We start from the raw sequence: 20,554 nt of genomic DNA, 5'->3' as shown, positions 1-20,554 counted from the left end.
ATCCATTACTTTGTGGTGACCAACCATGCAGAATACCTGCAAGCTGCTGAATAAAGAAACAGAGATTGTTAATATTACACCCTCTTAATCATCTTTCAGTTCAATGATGATAGGATTAAATGGATTTTCATGAGTGCCTCAAATTCAATCAGTTCTAGTTGTTTTACTAGAACAGCTAGATTGCTAGCATTAGGTATTCTCACTATCAAGATTAGCTGGAGATTTGGGATCATTGGTTCTAAGAAGGCCTTCAGTAAGTTGATGCATGATGGAAGACACTTCAGCTGTGAACAGCATTCTCTTATGTTTGTTTTTTTGTCTCCTTTATTTTAGTCGTATTTCGATGAGTTATTGATCTCGTATTATCGTCGAAAAAGAAAATTTGTATATATGAATATTGCTTTTGATTAGCCAGTTTTGTCACTACAAATTAAGAGAGGAAACCTTCTTTCTGCATCAAAAGAGAGATGTAGCATTTTAAAAGCATCTTCAACTTCAAGATCATAGTAGAAGATTTTGTACAAGCTTCAAGTTAGAAGAGACTAATTATGATTGCTATATCCATTATAGGTTGATAAGGTCTCTTTGGAGACATCCGACGAAATTGAAACAATATAGAGAATATTAGCATGAACAAATTAAGAAATGATCCAAATTATAGGTTGATAAGAATAAACTATTACAAAGTCATATACATAACTAAGCAAAAAGAATCAACTATTACTACAAGATTCTTGTTTGGTAATCTTTTTTTGCAGCATGTTGAACATTTCAGTGACTGCATTTAGTTTTCTGGTTTTAGATTTCTGGAGTAGCCCATCTGAAGTCCTTTTCTCATGGTTTTAACAGTGATTATTGGTCTTGAATCCTGTCTCAGGAAACAGAGGCATCACCTGAAGTTAGAGGAACAAGAAACCAGCATGATTGTATAAATTATAATACAAAGTTTTTCTAATGTTCTCATGATTTTCTACACTGCAGTAAACAAAAATACATTGTGTTAAAAATACTGTATGTCAGTTGCTTAGTAACCAAACATATTCAACATTTTTCAAGTTGCAAACTATTCATTTATCTCTCAATTTAGTTTGTGTGATAATTTGCATTTGTGTTTGCACACACACTTGTCATGCATTTTTGGTGTTGAGTCTATCAGCATCTTAGCTTGTCTATCCTGTTTCAAGAAATCCAAGAACTTTAAATGGAACAAGGATGCCCTACATCCTAATCTATGATCAGTGTAGCTAAAGCCATATAATCCAATTATATTTCAGCTACAAGATAGAGCATTCATCCAATTAGAGTATTCTAATTTTATCTATTGAGGCAAAGAAAGATATATATTGCCTTCACCTTGTAAATCTGAGAAATAATACTAAAATAATTTCTGATTAAATAAAGATATATTTATATATAAATTAAAATAAAAAGTTTAGATGAGAAATCCAAAGATGTGGAAGCTCAAAGAGTTGCTTAAATTTATATAAATACATGTAAATAATTTTGGATCAACATTACTTTTTAATTTTTTATAAAATTTTAAAGATGAGAGTAAAAAAGTTGAGAGAAAAATGTCTGAGTGCCAATGTCAGACTAAAGTCAAAGGAGAATTTGAGTTTTTTTCCCTTTAAGTTTCAACAATCCATCACAAAATCTCAAATTTACTTTAAATAAATAACTAAATAAATAAAATTATTTTAAAAATAATTATTGTTAGTGTATCTACTGTATAAACAATAATATCTCTTTTCAAATACTTAACCTCATTTAATGAAGTAAGCATTCATATAAAGTGAGACTAAAGTCCCTAATCAGTAAAGAAGAATTTGAGTTTTTTCCCATCAAATTTCAATAATTCATTAAAAAAACTCATATTTACTGTATAGTCAGTATCTTTCGAAAGACTTAACCTCATTTAATAAAATAAACATTCAACTAAAGGAAATGAAATGAACAGGTTTTAAATTATATTCCTTTGACCTAGATTTTAGTCAACTCAAACATAGTATAGAGTATGTCTTCATGGTTGTACTAATAACCATACATAAGTATCTTGTTTATTCATGAGAGATTTTAATGATTACTCATATCTCTAACCATAATCATCTACGGATTCTTTTATGTGGGAGAGCCTCTACTACAAATGTGTGTAGAGTTACATCTAGTAAAATATACCGTTTGAGATCTCTTTCACAGTTAGACTTTTCCTATACCTTTACATAAGAGCACTAATCACCATAAAGACGAAGTTAGAGATAAACTCTGTATCTATATCTATATGCACTAAGGTGCTAATCATTTTACTCCTTAGTCAACCGATTAACTCATTATTATCCCATTGAACCTCCTTCAAGAGATCTTGTATTACAAGGATTGGATTTTCATCGTTAGAAAACTCATTTTAGATAAAGACTCATCCCCCTTAATGCTACCCGTACCTGAATCCTATTTAAGCTTTTTGTATGATAGTCGACTAGATTACTATCAGTTTTAACATAAAATATAAAAATAATAAGATGTGAATCTAACTATCTAACAGTTTTTTATCTAATCTTTATGTGTCAACTTATTTTAGTATTAATTATTTTTTTATAAAAAATATTATAGTTTTATAATCACAATGAATAGATATAGGAGGTATAGGGTTTCAGATCATTGAAAGATTAAAAATTAGATTCTTATATCATTCTACTTCAATATAAGTTGTGTCAAGTACTACAAGCTCACTTCCATAGTACTTCTGACAATAATAATTTATTTAATTAATTATTAAGATTTAGTACTTTCACTACAAAGGAATACATATCCTACCAAGTTTGGATATAACATAAAAAAAATTAGGTCTATTCCTATTTGATAGATAGAGAAGAGATCATTTGGATTATAAGGAGCTAAAAATATCTAATTTGGATCATTTGGATCCTAAGATAGTTAGAATATCTAATTTTTTAAATTAATTTTTAAATATAATAAGATTGAGATAATGATATAGAATTAGAAAATTTTTAGATTTTCATTCTTAAGATGATTAGACCTTTCATATCTAAGTAGTGAGATAAAAATGATTCAATCTCCAAGATCAAATCTATATCTAAAGCCAAAAAAATAAGATATCATCAATATAAAGATAGAGAAGATAAATTTATTTCCTATCCTTTTATAATAAAGACACTTATCATATTCGTTGATTTAAAATTCAAAAGATTGAATTATATAATTAAATTTTTGATGCCACTACCTAGGTGTTTGGTTGAGTTGAGTCAGTATAGGGATTAGATCATCTTGCATAATTTTTTCTTTTTATCAAAATATGACAAATCCTTCGGTTCATATATATCTGTTCTTCTAGCTCTTATATATCTGTTCTTCTAGCTCTTATGTAGAAAGATAGTCTTTGCATCCATTTAGTGAACAAAAAGATTGGAAACAAAAATAAGTATGACTCAGGTGATAGTAATTCATGATACAAGTACACAAGTGTTAAAATAATCAATGTAAGATTTCTACCAAAAACCCAGAGCAATAAATCTAGTCTTATATTTTATTTAATTATACTATCGATCTTAATCTTCTTCTTGAAAATCTACTTGCAATATAGGGATTTAGATCTATGAGATAAATTAGCGAGAATTCAAGTATAATTACTAATTATGGATTTTTATTTTACTATTAATAGTCTCTTTCCCGAAAGAAACATTAAAAAAAGCAAATAGCTTTTAGAAATAAACTTATTATATCTTTTAGCATATAATAGATAAAATCATCACCTTTAAGTTCTTTTCAATCTAACCTGTGTTGTTTCTTTTAGGTTCAATGTTAGATTTTATATGAGTTGAAAAAGATGAAATTTTTTTTAAAAAAATAACGATATATTTCTAGATTCAATTAGACATTTGAGATTTCAAGTATTTCAGAATTTGTTATAAGAAATATACAAGTATTGCTATGGAGAATCATACAAAGACAACCTCAATTGTTAAGTAATATTAGCTTTACAACTGAACACCCTCAATTGTTAGCTAAACACTTAGGTTCTGACAAACTAATATTAGCTAAACACCCTCACGTTTAAAAGTAACTTAGCCTTGATTTGTAACTCTTTCAAAGTTCATAAGCATTTACCTCTTTATCATGTTAAGTATATAACAAGTAGATAAGAGTATTCTTCCATAAGTTTTGGAGAACTTATGAACTAAGGATTAAGGCATTAGCTATATCTAAAATAATCTTATTATTTCTTTCAACTACATATTAAGATGAATAGAGAGCAGTGACTTCCTGAATTATATAATGATATTTACAAAATTTGCTAAGTTTATTAGAATATTATTCGTCTTTATTGATTGAAAGAGCGATTACAAAAGTTTTTTAGATACAAAACCTTTCCCTATATACAATATCTCCCTAGGAGATTTGCTTCCAAAGCTATTATATATCCTAACTAGACTAGGAAAGATCCACTAGTTAGGTTCCATTCTCTCCTAGTTACTCTTCTTCCACTTAAGATCTAATAAGAGAAATATCATTCTTGATTAGCACAAACATAAATGTTTGCACTAGAATCTAGCCACTAGTCAAAATCATGATAGATTAGATTCATAATTGGGAGAAAAAAATAAAATTTGATAGTTCAACCTTCATCACATTAACTTGAGATTTAGGCTTAAATGAATCATTCTTTATGAAAATCACATTTTCCTTCTTTTCATAGAAGAATAAGATGATTGTCTTGGGCATAAACTTACTAGAAGCCATCTTTTTCTAGCTTCTTAGGAGTGCTTGAGGTTTTGAAATTAGTTAGATTTAGGATTAAGGTTAGAATTTGGATTAAGATATAAGAATCTTGGTTTAAACCCTTTAGCCTTTAGTTTAAAAATTTTACCCTTAGGAATAAAATTATGACCTTAGTTCTATTAGAATTTTTATTATTTTGAAAATAGTTTTGGAATTTAGTCATTTTGACTTTACCTTGTATTTGATTTTCTTGAACTTTCCTTTGTCAATATTGATCTTTTATTCTAATAGTTTAAATAATAAACTCAAGAGTTTGAATGATTTAAGATTTTATAATCTTTTAATCAAATTTGCACCGAAGTTTATTTAAATAGATAGGAGATCTGATATAATTAAGAAAAGATAGTTTTAGTTCTATGAATTTCATAAATAGATATGAATTTGATCATTGATGGGTTAATGATCGATCATTTTAAAATTGTTAAAATCAGAAATAGTGAAGCTATGGATATCTTTAGAATATCTAAGAAATGCATCTTCTAAATCTTGTCATATTTCCTTAATAATTTTTTATTTTCTATAAATTTCATAAAGGTCATCTAAAAGATAGTTAAGGATTCTAAATCTATAGAGATGTTCAATTTCTTCAGAAAATTATATATATATATATATATATAGAGAGAGAGAGAGAGAGAGAGAGAGAGGAGTGAATACTGTGCAAAGTAGCATAAGTTTTTTTTATAAAATAAAATTGATGTGTCCATACTAAAGGAATACTGTTAAAGTTATTTTTTCTTTAATATAAATCCAAAAATATAAACTAAAAGTATAACGCAAATTATCAATTTTTTACAGCTACATAAATGATGAAATAACATGCAACCACTATAACAATAATGATATTGTTTTTTACATATTAATACAATGATAAAATAATCATTAAACAACTATAACAATAATGGAATAACACTTATGAAATATTTGTTTCACAATGCTAATCCAGTAGTTAAATTAAATCATATTATATAACAAATAATCAAACACTTACACAAGGATTAACATGAATAAATATTTTTTTTTAATTTTCGGGTTAACAACCTATTTAGTTCAAAGGAAGAATATGCTTTGAATGTTAGAGCAATAATACTAAAATAACTTTTATTTAAATAAAAAAAGGTTAAAATATGTAAAAAATTAAAATAGAAAGCATAGAAGAGGAACCTAAAGGCGTACAAGCATTATCATAAGCATATTCCCCGATCTCGAGTAAGTGTTGTCGAGAATTTACCTAAGATACAATCGTGATGATTATTCTATGAGTACGATCACGAAGAATATAAAGATATTCTAAACCAATTATGAAAGAAAAATAAAACAGCATGCTCAGAAAGAGTTGACTCGTTAATCCCAAAAAATACATATAAATTAATTTAAATCAACTCTAAATCTTAAATTTTTTGATAAAACTTATATTTCCCTAAGAAAGTTGAGAAATTTAGGTTTTTTTCCCTAAGAAGAAGGAAGAAGAAAGAAAGGACCAAAACATAAGCATTATATTTCCTTTTATTCTTTTATCTCTGGAAAGAGAATGATTGATAGACTGACAAAGGCAAGTTTCTCCATTCTTTAACTTAAACTGTTTAAGTATGTTTATCTCTGAGCTACGGATTCCTCTCTGCCTAATAATATTAGTTTCTTAATCACAGATAGTATAATGTGCAATCTGATCCATTGTCATCAGAAGCCAAAATATAGTCCTGTCAGCCTCAGTTTCGTTTAAGAAGTTGATGAAGCACATGAAATGTATCAGCAGTGCTACAACTTAGATGCTCTACTTGTTGAATTGTGTTTCCCATCAACATTATCAACAAGAATGCAGTTAACTTGTTCTCTCTTGGCATTATTACTTCTCCTATGGTGGCTTCTGTGTAGTTAGTATCTTCTTTCTTCTTCACACGATAGGATGAATCAACAGATCATCAGGTAAATCCCACAGGACGCACTCCGAGGTGAACATACCGGCAGCACTGACTTTGTGTTCGGCCTTTCCACCCTCGGCCTCCTCTCCGTTGTCATCCTCAACCTTGTCATGCAATCCGCCACCACGTCGCGCGGCCGCGCCGCCCGTGCATGTGCTCTGGCTCCACGCTGATCCTTCCCCTTCGTTGCCATATGAAGGACCGTCGTATCGGAACCCTTCGTTCAACGTCGGGTACGTCTCTTCCAACCCGGCAAGGCCATCGGACGGCTCACCCGCAGAAGCCATCATGGTCCAGACCTTGTCCGCGTCGGGGTCGTGCATGATGGCCTTGGACAGCCCCAGCTTGATCTTCTTTATGGTCTCTTCCTTGCCACCGCCGGTGCTCTCTGGAGTGTAAGCGTTGCCTGTGACTGCGGGCGGCGCCGAGGCGAAGTCGGTGCGCTTCTTGGTGAGCAGGTGGAGCATCTCGTCCTTGAAGCAGCCAAGGGCGGCCTCCGCAAGGTGCGCCACCTGGGGCGGCGCCAGGGTGGTGGCGATCTCCGCCATGAGATGGGAGAACGGCTTATGTGTCACGGGATCGATTCCCATCCCCGACAGCTTCTTCTTCAGCTTGGTGTTCCAGTGGTTCTTCACATCGTTGTCGGTGCGCCCGGGCAGCTGGCCTGCTATCAGCGACCACCTGATCACATCAGCCACAAACCTCTCCGTCATCGGCTCAAAACATGCAATCATCCGCGGGTGGTATCGCAATCTTGCCTGTTTCCCACGACGGCATGGAGCTTGACGATGGTCTGCTCCTCGGCCTCAGAGAACTCTCCGTGCTTGAGGTCCGGGCGAAGGTAGTTCGTCCACCGCAGCCGGCAGCTCTTCCCACATCGCTGCAACCCTGCAAGTTCAGTTCAGCAAACATCACATCCAGAGATCAGCAACACTTCCACCACAGCACATACAACACTACCAGCGTTCTTGGGGATGAGTCGCCAATTTCGTGTGCCATGCTGGGCGATGTAAGAGGCGAGCTTGTTGTCTTCTTCCAGCGTCCACTGGCCCCTCTTCACGTTCTCCCTCTCACAACATGGAATCCTACCCATCTTCTCTCCTATCGTTTAGGATGCACTTCAAGCAATTGCAGGTTGATCCAACGCTATTTATGCTGGTTTACGTGAGCAACGGGTTCACGTGTGGGTGCATGAAGGCCTGAGACGCATGACCTGTATAAAGAATTCAACGCCCGCTGTGCGCGTGAGCACCGGAGCAGGTTGCTCACCCGCAAGACGCCTGGTCAAACACCCTCCCTCGCGTTGACTTCTTAAGCTGCATGACCAACAATAGTTGGCTGGCTTTTGATGTGTTTGATCGATCACGACAATCACAGTGAATGTGCATCAGATTGATTCGATGACCCTTCTCAAGAACTTCTAACGATTTATTGTTAGCTCATAATCTTATCCTCTGTGATCTGAAAGTGCATCGCAAAAGATATGTCGGTAGGGTTTTATATTTAAGTGTATCTTACTAATTTACCCTCTCGTATGGCACAGACGTCGGACGGTCAGGATGGAACGATCAAACCTCATCGACGTAAAATCCGACGTTTCCTCTTCCTTTTTTTGATTGGCGGATTAAAAGAGCGGAGAAAAATAGTAAACGGAAACTATTAAATTAGACTCCATGGCATTAAATAGGGCAGGGAGTCTCCATTGATGTGTAGTTGCGTGAGAGAAACCCTAGGTTTTGGATCCACTTTTCCGTTCTGTGGTCCGAAGCCCTATCCATTTTCTTTGGTTTGGCTCCTATGTTCTCCTTGATTTTGTTGATCGTATTCTAGGGTTTATTTATCGGGATTTTTCTTGGACTTGTTTATCGAGATTTTGTTGATGCGGTTTCCAGATGTTTTTTGTCTCATAGAGAATCGAATTTTTTTGGTTTTCTTCACTCGATTACATATATTTCGCGGTTACGGCGGCGGATTCGTTGTTGATTGTAGTTCTTGTTCGTTGCTACAGGAATCGTCTTAGTTTGATCGAACACTGATGGGTTCGAAGAGGATCATGAAGGAGTTGAAGGACTTGGAGAAGGATCCTCCTGCATCTTGCAGTGCAGGTTAGTTTCTTGTTGTGCCGCTCGGGATGCAATTGACTCCCAAGAGTTTTCTTATTAGTACATTTTAGCAAAATCTACTCTTTGTTGTTAGTTGCTCTTCTGTGGCAATTCTACTTATTTGAGATCATTATGATTAATAAAATTAAAATATTATTCATGCTTCGTTTTTAAAAGTTCTCTTTATTTTTTGAACTGTGTTAAAGAAATATGAGTTTTTCTTGATGAATAGATCAGGGATGAAAGTTTATTAGTTAATGGTATCTACCATCAGGCATCGGTCCGCATATTTATCACTTTAAATATAGATATTTGTCTCCAAATTTCCTGAGCTGTTATGCAAACTTTTGAACTCAGTTTTTGTGAATTGTAATGTGATAATATATTTCATGTTAAGCTATTGCCCAAGGCAAATCAAAGCCAGTAACTTCAGTACTTGGGGTTCCAAAATTTGTATGTAGAACTAATAAGGCCCTATTCCATTCTATTCCATCTCCCGCTTGTGTTTTCTTGATGTTCAAACACAATTGCTGCTTAGGAACATTGGACATGATGGCTATCTTTTAGCTAAGTATTTGTTTATGTTGGTTGTCATGAACTATCCTTGTTTCTTGTTTTTTATTTCTTCAATTCTACAGGACCTGTGGCTGAGGATATATTCCACTGGCAGGCAACCATTATGGGACCTACTGATAGCCCATTTGCAGGTGGTATATTTCTTGTGAATATTCATTTTCCACCTGACTACCCATTCAAGCCACCCAAGGTACTTACTTTGCTTGCCAACATTGTTTGTGCATTTGCATGATTTTTCTCTGCAATTATGTTATGCTTGAAGCCATGTTTTATTTTCATAATGGTTGTTACTTTTGGACTTTATTAAAGAGTAAAAGTAGTGTATTTCATTTGGAAGGTCACTGATATTTTTATGTGATCATCATGTGGCTTTTCAACTAAAAGGCAAATTCTACAAGATAATGTAAAAGGATAATATGCTTTATTGATAGATTCTAAAATTTATGGTTAAATTTTAGAGAGTGAGTTTTTGTGATCTTCAAATCCCCCTTGCTCTAAAAGATTTCACAGATTAAAGTGTTGAACAATTAGCAACATACAAAAAAGTTTCATTGAGAATTGAGATAAGAATGTTGGGATGAACATGTGGGTTCACTTGAAGGTATAGTGTAAGAGATATCTTTATTAGCACACAGCTAAGTATACCTTCAATAGGGGATAAAATGAGAAAAACATTTAGCATTATATGGACAAGTATAAAGGAGACTAGTAGTTTCCCTTGTTAGATGAGGCCTATTGATTAGGATTTGTGGTGTGAGGCAAGCTAAATAAAGAGACTAAGAAAATTTTGTTAGTTACAACAAAAATACGCTTAATTGCTCTTAGTTTAACTACTGGTATTGTTTTACATTTTGTTAGTACAACGGGGATTCTTTGATTCCGAGCACCCATAAAAGTTGTCCTCCGTTAATCGCTGTATTTTAGGTGAGTTACTAGACCCAGGTCATATTGGGCTATTTACGACCTACTAAGTAATAGGCCTGCTGAAAGCCCAGAAGCGAAATGGGCCTAAGCTCACTAAAGATTAAACCAATATGCTTCGATATTGTTGATTGGCTGTCATAACAATTATTCTCACCCTTTGGCTGATATTGACTAATTCAGAATGAGTCTTTGTTTTGTATTTGGCTCAGGACATAAGTTTCATTTCTCAACCCAATGAAAGAGGTGGTTTTGGTATATCCTCAGAATTTAAACAATCCTGGTTGGTGTTGGCTGTTTTCTGACCTTTCTTGGAATGGCTCCTATATGAATGATTTTGCAAAGGGTGAAGTAAATATGGAAAGCTATAATGCACCAATATGTGTGTTGCACAAATTCTAATTAAGAAATGATTTACCATTCTCCATGACTGCCCAAGTAGTAGTTCTATATGTTAATCATATCATGTCATGATAACGAGGCTGGCCACCATGGCACCATGGGAAATGTGATTGTGAGGCATCTATATTGAATGAAGTCTAGTGTCTGTGGTAGTAATGCACATGTCATGCCTTGATATATTTATTTGGTTGTACAATAATTTTCAGGTCTCATTTCGCACCAAAGTTTATCATCCAAATATCAACAATAATGGAAGCATCTGCCTTGACATCTTAAAGGAGCAGTGGAGTCCTGCTCTGACAATATCCAAGGTGAATGTACTTGATCATGCTTTGAATTTCCCAGTTCATTAATTTCTTTTAGTGCCTTTTTTAGTGCATTAAAGGACCAGTGGAGTCCTTCTCTGGCAATATCCAAGGTGAATGTACTTGACAATATACTTTAACGCACCAAATATTTAGTACAAGGTGAATGTACCAGTGATTTCGATAGGCGCTCGGGCGCTCGCCTAGGCACTCAGGCGAGGCGAGACGAGGCCCGAGCGCCTCACTTCATTTCTAGGCAGTGCGCTTCAAACAGGCGTCGCCTGGGCGCTCACTCGAGCCCAAGCGTCGGGCTCTTCAAGCGAGCACCTGGGTTAAACCAGGCGACCGAACCAGCGTTTTAGGTTTGGTTCGGTCTTCAATGTTTTAGTTGGTTCAATCGAACCAACTAAAGCATCGATATCAGCCTTCCTCTCGTGACTTCCCAACCCTAACCTTGCTCGTCGCTCTCGCTCTCGTTGTCGCTGCTACTGCTGCCACTATCGTCGCTCGCTGCTATCGTTGCCACTATCGTCGCTTGCCGCTCTCATTGCTACTGCTACCGCTACCACTATCATCGCTTGTCGCTCTCGCTCCTGCTACTCACTGCTCACTGCTACCACTGCCATTGTTGTCGCTCATCGTTGCCGCTACGGCTTCTCTCAGTCAGAAGCCTCAATCTTCCTTACTCACACTCATCTTACTTCGTATACTATTCAGTATATTAACAGTATACTACTAACTGTATACTAACTGTATACTAGTAACAGTATTTTTATTTATTAGATTAATAATATATTATTTTGATTTTAATACTGTTAATTTTTATTTATTTGAAATTATTGTTATTGTTTTGAATTTTGAGACTTTTTTTAATGTGATATTGTAATTTTATAATATTTTTTAAATTTAATATTATTTTTTATTTAAATAATTATATTTATGAATTATATTATATATTTTTATATTTTAGCATCTTGCTTTGCTCGGGTGAGCGCCTAACGCCTCGGACGTTTTTGGGCCTTGGCGCCTAACGTTTTTTAAATCATTGGAATGTACTTTAACACATCAAATATTTAGTGCGCCAATTATCAACAGTAACGGAAGCATCTGCCTTGACATCTTAAAGGATCAGTGGAGTCCTGCTTTGACAATATCCAAGGTGAATGTACTTGACAATATACAATATTCATTAATTTCTTTTAGTGCCTTTTTTCAGATATTGTGGCCTCTTAAAGAATTATATACTTATTCTACTTGATCATGCTTCGAATTTCCCAGTTCATTAATGAATGGAGAATGTACTTGGCCTTGAACTAATTCAATGGTGAAGACATGGTAACTATGGACTTCTACATGCATTATAAAATGTTTTTGTTTATTCATAATATGACCTATGCATAACATATAGGTGTGCATTTGTAGATATGACATGAAATATATTGACTAATTAGAACAGATTGCAACTAAGCTTGATTTCAACCATGAACATGTGTTGTTAAGCCACGGACAGTTCTATCCTACTTGCCTAGTAGGATGAGGTTGACTGGGGTATCAGTTAAAGACCGAGGTAATAATGCTTTCGCACTGTTTAGAATGGAGAAGGCAGCCAGCCGTAAGGATGCATTATGTCACATTCGGAAGTTATTATTATCTTTGAGTAATATAATATACTAGATCTGGTTCTGCATTGTTTATGTAGGGTGGCTATAACTTAGTAAAATAAGTATGATTCATGTTGATCTTATAGATACATGTTGCACAATGTTCTGCAGGTGCTGCTATCCATTAGTTCACTTCTGACGGACCCAAACCCTGATGATCCATTGGTGCCGGAAATTGCTCACATGTACAAGACCGATCGTGTCAAGTATGAGGCGACCGCCCGATCTTGGACCCAGAAATATGCCATGGGATAAAATCATTCAGCTGAAAACAAGGGTTGCTAGTTAGTAGTATTATGATTAAGCTGGCCTTGTTTCTCTTGTTGACATATATATGGGAAACTTTGCTTAGCGACTATCTGGGAATGAAGTCGGACTCCATTCCACGTATATTTCGGCACTGTGTTTGACTTAATATTAGGGTTGATCTCAGTTCAAAACTCAAGCTGAGTTCATTTATTATTTTGTACATGTTTGAGCTTTGTTCGAGTTTGACTCATCATAAATCAAACCTTTTGGGTTCCTTGTGGAGCCAGGTTTTGTAGTCTTATTTTTCAGTAGGGTATTCAACATCTGAGTAATAATTTTCATAGTTGTTCATGCATGAATGAGCTACTTTACTTTCAAGATCTACCAACAAGCTCACTAATGAATCAGCTCATATTGACCTTTTCGGTAAGGATTTTAAACATTGTTTTTAATGCTGAATCTAAATTTTTGGATTTGATCAGATGAAAAGAAAAAAAAAACAACAATGATCTCATCCAATACCTTCTCTAAATACATGTAAAATTTTGTAAATATCAATGCGTTTCAGATAATTAAAAAAAATACTCTGAAAAATTCTAAGAGATTGGCAATTCCTTGTTTAGAATCTCTACCAACGACAGCATCATCCTTTTCTTAGAGAAGCCAAGAATCTCCCTTTTAGCTCTTGAAGCTCCACCATAAACGTACTACTACAACAGAGTTGCTTGTTCGATTTCACTCATTTGAGACCACAGTAGAGGTCAAAGTCAACATAGCGTTAACCTGAGCCTAATGGCATGCATGAGTTATATTATCTTTATTTATGGACATGCTTTGCAGAGAGCTAAACGTATGTAGAGACGAGATGGAGTAGGTTAGTCCGAAGGATTACGATTTATTATTATATACATTGTGCGTCTCTCTCATCATCATCATCATCATCATCATCATCATTCATTAGTTAACGGAGGGAGGACGAACAATATATGGATACACATCTCATTGGCGAATTGAGATCCTCTCATTAATGGAAGCTCAAATCTCTCCCGTTGCTTCTTTCCATCCGACGGACCACGTTTCCCTTTGCCCGCCGACTCGGTTTCTTTCTCTCTCCGCATCCTCGATAACAACTACACCAAACGCGAAACCAACGCACGGAGAAGAGCGTTGCGGATTCCACCCCTTCTCTTCCCTCTTCCGTCTTCTCCTTCCAGTCTCGCCACTGTCTCCAGCTCTGGTTTGGGATATCCGCCGCCTGTTAGGAGCGCAGGGAGTTGCCGGCTGCGTGGGGTTCCTCCTCCAGAGTCCAGCTCTGTCGATCGGGTTTGCCCACCTGTTTCACTTGATCTCTGTTTCTATCCTCATCTATCAGATCTCTTTCTCTTTCCCCAACGAAAGGAATAAAAAATCTCGTCTTTGGACTGAATCTACTATGAAGTTGGCTCCTTGGAGCTCTGCTGAGCTCGCCATCTGGTCTTCTGTTTGCGTGATGTTAGGGTAGATGATCTCGTGCCAAAGGCGTCTCCTTTTTCTTTAGTTTGATCTGCTACAGATCAAGCCTTCCTCAGCTGGTGGGTTGCTCCTCTTTTCTCTGATCGTCTTTGTGAATCTTTTTAGATCTTTCATGATGAAGCTTGGTTTCAGATTTCTGGGAACTGATAGGCAGAGAGGAGGCAGAGATGGGAGCTGATCATCTCAGTGAGGTTGGAAGCTGCTACGGGATTGAGGATGTTGCATTGGAAGAAGAAACGCCATCCGGTAGCAACGGCTTGCGTACTCGACACAAGTGTCCGGAGACGGGCAAGGCCAAGCAACCACCGGTTCAGGAGGCGGTGCCTCCTGGTCCGGGGGCTGAGCTTGTCGCAGACCGACACGCCAATATCAAATCCGAGATTTGCCCTCTCGACGACGATCACAGATCTGTATCGAAGGACAGCGAGGGGTTCGGCAGCTCCAAACGAAAGCATGCAAGCAAAGGCGGATCGGGGATCCCTACATGCCCGGAGTGCGGGAAGACGTTTGCTTCAGATAAGGCACTTTTTGGCCACTTGCGGTGCCACCCGGAGAGAGATTACAGGGGAGCTAATCCGCCACCGGGCTCACTGAAGCAGCCGAAGCCGGACGCCGGTCCTTCTGCCGCGAGAGATCTGCCTGCGAAAAAGTGGCATACGACCGCAAGAAGAGGTCGACAAGGGACGGCCAGCGGCGGCGGCGACGCCGAAGATCTTTTAGAGTCTGCTGCCATGACCATATTGCGTATGGCACATGCAGAGCACCGGGGTCGGGCCGCAATCACTGCTGAGGAGGAAGGAAGTCAGACGAAACAACTTCAGCTCACTCAGTAACGGAAGCATCTGCCTTGACATCCTGTAGGAGCGGTGGAGTCCTGCTCTGACAATATCCAAGGTGAATGTACTTGACAATATACTTTAACGCACCAAATATCAACAGTAACAGTAACGGAAGCATTTGATATCTTAAAGGTCAATGTACTTTAACGAACCAAATATTTAGTAGAAGGTGAATGTATCCGTGATTTCTCGGGCGCTCATCTAGGTGAGACGAGGTCCAAGTGCCTCATTTCGTTTTCAAGCGGTGTGCTTCAAAGAGGTATCGCTTGGGTGCTTGCCTGAGCCTAGGTGTCGGGCGTTTCGAGTGAACAATTGGGTTAAACCAAGCGATCAAACCAATGTTTTAGGTTTGGTTCGGTCTCTGGTGCTTTAGTTAGTTCAATCGAACCAACTAAAGCATCGATATCAGCCTTCCTCTCGCAACTTCCCAACCCAAACCCTGCTCGCTGCTACCGCTGGTTTTATCACCGCTCCTGCTCTCGCTCCCACTATCACTGCTCACTACTACCGTTGCCACTATCGTCGCTCTTGCTGTCGCTGCTCGCTTCTACCGCTACCACTATTGTCGGTTCTGCTTTCGCTGTCGCTGCTCGTTGCTACCGTTGTCGTTGCTACTGTCGTTGCTCGTCGCTCTCGCTGCTGCTCACTGCTATTGCTATCACTGCCACTGTCATCACTCGTCGCTCTTGCTCCCATTTCTCGTTGCTACCACTGCCACTATCGTTGCTCGCTACTCCCATTGTCGTTGCTCGTTGCTACCATTATCGCTACTCCCGGTCAGCAACCTCAATCTTCCTCTTACTCACACTCTTCTCACTTCTTTAGTATATTAATAGTATACTCGTAACTATGTATTAATAATCATATTTTTATTTATTAGATTAATAATATATTATTTTGATTTTAATATTATTAATTTTTATTTATTTGAAATTATTGTTATTGTTTTGAATTTTAAGACTTTTTTGTTAATTTGATATTATAATTTTACAAGATTTTCTTAATTTAATATTATATTTTTTTTTAAATAATTATATTTATTAATTATATTTTATATTTTTATATTTTAGCATCTTGTTTTGTCACAGAAGCATTGACATTCTAAAGGACTAGCGGAGTCTTGCTCAGAGAATATCTATGGTGAATGTACTTGATAATATACAATGTTCATTAATTTCTCTTGGTGCCTTTTTTTTTTCCGATATTGCGGCCTCTTGAAGAATTATATACTTGTTCAACTTCTCATGCTTCGAATTTCCCAGTTCATTAATGAATGGAGAATGTACTTGGCCTTGAACTAACTAATTCAATGGTGAAGACATGGTAGCTATGGACTTCTTCATGCATTATAAAATGTTTTTGTTTATTCATAATATGACCTATGCATAGCATATCGGTGTGCATTTGTAGATATGACATAGAAGTATATTGACTAATTAGAACAGATTGCATCTAAGCTTGATTTCAACCATGAACATGTGTTGTTAAGCCACGGACAGTTCTATCCTACTTGCGTAGTAGGATGAGGTTGACTGCGGTATCAATTAAAGACCAACTGAGGTAATAATGCTTTCATACTGTTTAGAACGGAGAAGGCAGCCAGCCGTAAGGATGCATTCTATCACATTCGGAAGGAGATCTTTGAGTAATATAATTTACTAGATCTGGTTCAGCATTGTTTATGTAGGGTGGCTATAACTTAGTAAAATAAGTATGATTCCACAATTTATTCTACTTGGTGCTTTGATGGGGTAAACTTTTCTGTTGATCTTATAGATACATGTTGCACAATGTTCAGCAGGTGCTGCTATCCATTAGTTCACTTCTGACGGACCCGACCCAAACCCTGATGATCCATTGGTGTCGGAAATTGCTCGCATGTATAAGACCGATCATGTCAAGTACGAGGCGACCGCCCGATATTGGGCCCAGAAATATGCCATGGGATAAAATCATTCAGCTGAAAACAAGGGTTGCTAGTGTTAGTGAGTCAGCATGGTTAGGTTCACGTGCCGACGTTAGGAACTTTCGGTGAAATAAGTGGGATGATAAGGTGTCTACGCCCCTCGAGCGTTTTGGGCGAGGATTGAGGCGGTCGGATTGATCGAGTGCTCGCGAGCAGTTGAGGGTTAGCACCCCGAAGCTCACTGACCCGAGCGTCATTTATGGCTAGATGCGTCCTCTCGTTCTTGGGGTAGTTGGCAATCTTCCTCGCCACGTGGGCACCTCCTTGAGATGGGGGATGCGGGCTGGCGCTGGTCGGGATTCGAGCTGCTGGACCACCCTCCTCTGCGTATTGGGTGACGACTTCGGGGTGAAGACACTTGCAGCTTGATGACGATCACCTTCCTGCAAAACGACCTTCGTCGGGTGTGTCCCGACTTTGGCCCCTCCGACGAGCAAGTCATATTGGTTTGGATTCCCTTATTTTTTCTCTACCCCCCATCCTTGGGATCGGCCGGGGGTATTTATACTTGTGTGTGAGAGTCGGTTGCGCCTCGGTTTAGCGTGGCCGCTGATTCTCGCGGGGGCAGGACAACCCCTCTGACGAGATGGCATCTTCGGGGGTGCTTAAGCAGCGTCAAACGGTACTGTCCTAAAAGCAGATGGCATCGCCCCAAGCTCTTGGGCTCGGTGAGTAAGAAGTGGAAGGGGTCGGTCGGGTCATCCGACAACGACCCTTCCAGGAGGGGGCCAGCGTGCCCCCTGCCGCTGCGGGAACTATGCCACATATTTTCCTGGCTCGAGAGCGGGCAGTTCCAAGCCCAACTGATGGCTGATCTTTCGATTGGGGAGCTGGGAGCTCCTTACGCTGCCCGATGGTCGACCTTGAAGGCTGACAGCTGACCCTAGAGCAATGGGGAAACCACCCAGGAGTTCGTCCGAGGGGCGTTGCACCCCTCGTTGGCCAAGGACCTATATAGCTCCGGCTCAAAGGTGCTGGTAGAGCATGTGGCCAAGTTGCTCTTCTGGGTAAGTGATGGCCTCCCCCTTTTCTCCACTTCCTTCCTTCGTGGATGCTGATAATGATTTACATGCAGAGCCTGCACTACGGGATGGTGCTGATCGATCGAGTCCTCGACGCCGGGCGAGCGATCGGGCATCAGATGGATCTCGATGACGCCCTCCAGAAGGTGAACCTAGAGCTGCGAGCCAAGAGGGGTACGAAGGCGATTGCCACGGCTGAAGAGCGTGCCACGACGTTGGAGGGGGAGGTAGCTCGTTTGAAGACCGAGCTTGAAGAAAGCCGGTCACACATCCATTCGTTGGATTACGAGCTGCTGTCCCTCTCCCAGGACATCAAGGCCATTAAGGCGATGGCCCGGGCCACCGAGGAGGCGCTCGAGGAGGAGCGGCTAGGGTTGCCCAGAAGGGTCGAGGAAGCGGTCGCCAGGTACAAAGCGTCTGCCGGGTTCGAGCGTGGCCTTTTGAGGTCGGGCTGGGTCACATACGAGTACGGGTATCGGGTGGCCTATGCTTGTTTCCGAGCGAAGTACCCAAACCTAGACCTGGAGTCAGACTCGTTTATCGACAATCTTGCGGACCAGGATGTCGACATGCCGACGAACATCCCCTTTGATGACGGGCCGCTGACTCCTCCCTCGAGCTAGGGGCAGCATCCCCTCACCTTTTGAGTTTTGTTTTCCCTCCTTTTTTTTGTCCAGTCGAGCTTGAGGCTGGGTCACCCGACTGCTATATGTACCTCCTTTTTAATCAAGAAGCAGTTTCATTTTGGGAACCCTAGCTTATTCTTCTCCCCAACCACGGTTGCACGGGCTCCCACATCTTTTCTGTGTCCCAACCAACCCCTCCCCCCTTAAGGGTAGAATTTCTTTAGGTTCATGGCATTCCATGTTCTCGGGAGGGGACTTCCCTCCATAGTTTCGAGCCAGTAGGTCCCTTCTCATACCATGTCGTAGACTCGGTAGGGGCCTTCCCAGTGGGGTGCAAGTTTTCCCCTTGCTCGGGTCGAGTCGCTTACTTCTGCTCTTCGGAGGACGAGGTCTCTGACCTAGATCGGCCGCGGACGGACCCTTCGGTTGTATATCCGAGTGGTCGCCTTCCTGTATGTTAGGGCGCGTAGGTGTGCCTTGGCTCTTCTCTCCTCAAGGAGGTCCAAGTTAGCCCGCAGTCCCTCCTTTGAGTGCCCTTGCTCATAGTTAGAGGTGCGTAAGGTCGGGAATACCATCTCGGGTGGAAGAACCGCCTTAGTCCCGAATGCTAGGTTGAACGGGGATTCCCCCGATGCAGTTTTGGGAGTTGTTTGCATTGCCCATAGGACACTGGGGATCTCGTCCACCCAGGCCCCATGCGTGCATGAGATTCTCCTCTTGAGGGCTTCAAGTATTGCTCGATTTATCACCTTGATCTGACCGTTGGTCTGGGGGTGTGCGATTGAGCCGAACTTCAATTGGATTTCGTATGAATGGAAGTAAGCCTTGAATTTAGTGTTGTTGAACTGAGTCCCGTTATCGACGATGATAGCCTTCGGGATCCCAAACCGAGTGATGATGTTCTTCCATGTGCAATTCTGGATGTGCTTCTCGGTGATGGAAGCCAAGGGTTCGGCCTCGACCCACTTCATGAAGTAGTCGACCCTGACTATGAGGAAGCATCACTGACCCGACGCTGGAGGGAAAGGCCCAAGGAGATCGAGCCCCCATCGGGCAAAGGGCCAGGCCACATCTATCGGAGTCAAGGGAACTGCTAGTTGGTGTGGCAGTCGGGCGTGCCACTGGCACCATCGTGCATATGTCATGGCGTCTTGGCACGTGGTCGGCCAATAGTACCCTTGTCGCAGGGTCTTAAAGGCTAAGGTTCGCCCCCCGACATGCTCCCCACAAATCCCCTCATGGAGCTCGACGAGGACGGTTTCGACCTCCGACAACGCGAGGCAGCGCAGGAGGGGTTGAGAGAAAGCCCTTCGGTACAATCTTTCGTCGATGACACAGTACTAGGCTTGAGCTCGCCTCAATTGTCTCGTAGTCGTCGGATCCTCAGGCTCTTCCCCACCCGCCTTGTAGCGGAGGATCTCCTCTACCCAATTTGGGGGTAGATTTGTTTCGGCGACCTCGTGAGTCGCTATGGTTGGGGCCGCCATGGACTTAGTGGTCGGGACTGACTCAGGGGTGTAGGCAAAGACTGATTTGGCCAGCGCGTCGGCCTGCTCATTTTGTGCCCGAGGTATTCTGGTGACTGAAAGGTGGTCAAAACGATGGGCGAGCCGCTTTACCTCCATTAGGTATGATACCATCGTGGGGTCTCAGGCTTCGT

General features: G+C 39.7%; 2 protein-coding genes and 1 long non-coding RNA gene across 4 annotated transcripts; 2 read left to right on the top strand and 1 right to left on the bottom strand.

The window, feature by feature from the left end:
- Positions 1–6,685: 6,685 nt before the first annotated feature.
- On the bottom strand, positions 6,686–7,806 carry LOC135673993 (transcription factor MYB80-like). Its single transcript, XM_065183401.1, has 3 exons — positions 7,674–7,806; positions 7,472–7,601; positions 6,686–7,394 (listed from the first exon to the last, which is right to left on the bottom strand). The coding sequence occupies exons 1-3, from the start codon at positions 7,804–7,806 to the stop codon at positions 6,686–6,688; spliced, it is 972 nt and encodes a 323-aa protein (XP_065039473.1).
- Positions 7,807–8,357: 551 nt separating this feature from the next.
- Positions 8,358–13,224, top strand: LOC103985502 (ubiquitin-conjugating enzyme E2-17 kDa). 2 transcript variants are annotated; one of them, XM_009403223.3, is made up of 5 exons: positions 8,358–8,499; positions 8,722–8,818; positions 9,454–9,581; positions 10,921–11,025; positions 12,792–13,224. In XM_009403223.3, the coding sequence occupies exons 2-5, from the start codon at positions 8,749–8,751 to the stop codon at positions 12,933–12,935; spliced, it is 447 nt and encodes a 148-aa protein (XP_009401498.2). In that variant the 5' UTR covers positions 8,358–8,499; positions 8,722–8,748; the 3' UTR covers positions 12,936–13,224. The 2 variants fall into 2 exon arrangements, with proteins under 2 accessions (XP_009401498.2, XP_009401499.2); XM_009403224.3 differs by having other exon boundaries at positions 8,420–8,473.
- A 766-nt stretch (positions 13,225–13,990) lies between these two features.
- Positions 13,991–17,121, top strand: LOC135675130 (uncharacterized). Its single transcript, XR_010513819.1, has 3 exons — positions 13,991–14,500; positions 14,574–15,335; positions 17,082–17,121. It is a non-coding gene; the product is annotated as an uncharacterized LOC135675130 (long non-coding RNA).
- The last annotated feature ends 3,433 nt before the right edge of the window (positions 17,122–20,554 follow it).

This window comes from Musa acuminata, chromosome BXJ1-5, assembly GCF_036884655.1.
Source record: "Musa acuminata AAA Group cultivar baxijiao chromosome BXJ1-5, Cavendish_Baxijiao_AAA, whole genome shotgun sequence".
NCBI lineage: Eukaryota > Viridiplantae > Streptophyta > Magnoliopsida > Zingiberales > Musaceae > Musa > Musa acuminata.
Note: the sequence above shows the minus strand (reverse complement) of the source record. Positions and strands in the feature narration are given on the sequence as shown.

Bases quoted from the DNA above. Each gene is read 5' to 3' on its own strand.
- LOC135673993 (XM_065183401.1), bottom strand. From the start codon at position 7,806: ATGGGTAGGATTCCATGTTGTGAGAGGGAGAACGTGAAGAGGGGCCAG. The intron at 7,602-7,673 runs GTAGTGTTGTAT...CTGAACTTGCAG, and splicing joins ACTCATCCCCAAGAACGCTG to GGTTGCAGCGATGTGGGAAG. The intron at 7,395-7,471 runs GCAAGATTGCGA...TGATGTGATCAG, and splicing joins CATGCCGTCGTGGGAAACAG to GTGGTCGCTGATAGCAGGCC.
- LOC103985502 (XM_009403223.3), top strand. From the start codon at position 8,749: ATGGGTTCGAAGAGGATCATGAAGGAGTTGAAGGACTTGGAGAAGGAT. The intron at 9,582-10,920 runs GTACTTACTTTG...AATAATTTTCAG, and splicing joins ACCCATTCAAGCCACCCAAG to GTCTCATTTCGCACCAAAGT. The intron at 11,026-12,791 runs GTGAATGTACTT...AATGTTCTGCAG, and splicing joins CTGCTCTGACAATATCCAAG to GTGCTGCTATCCATTAGTTC.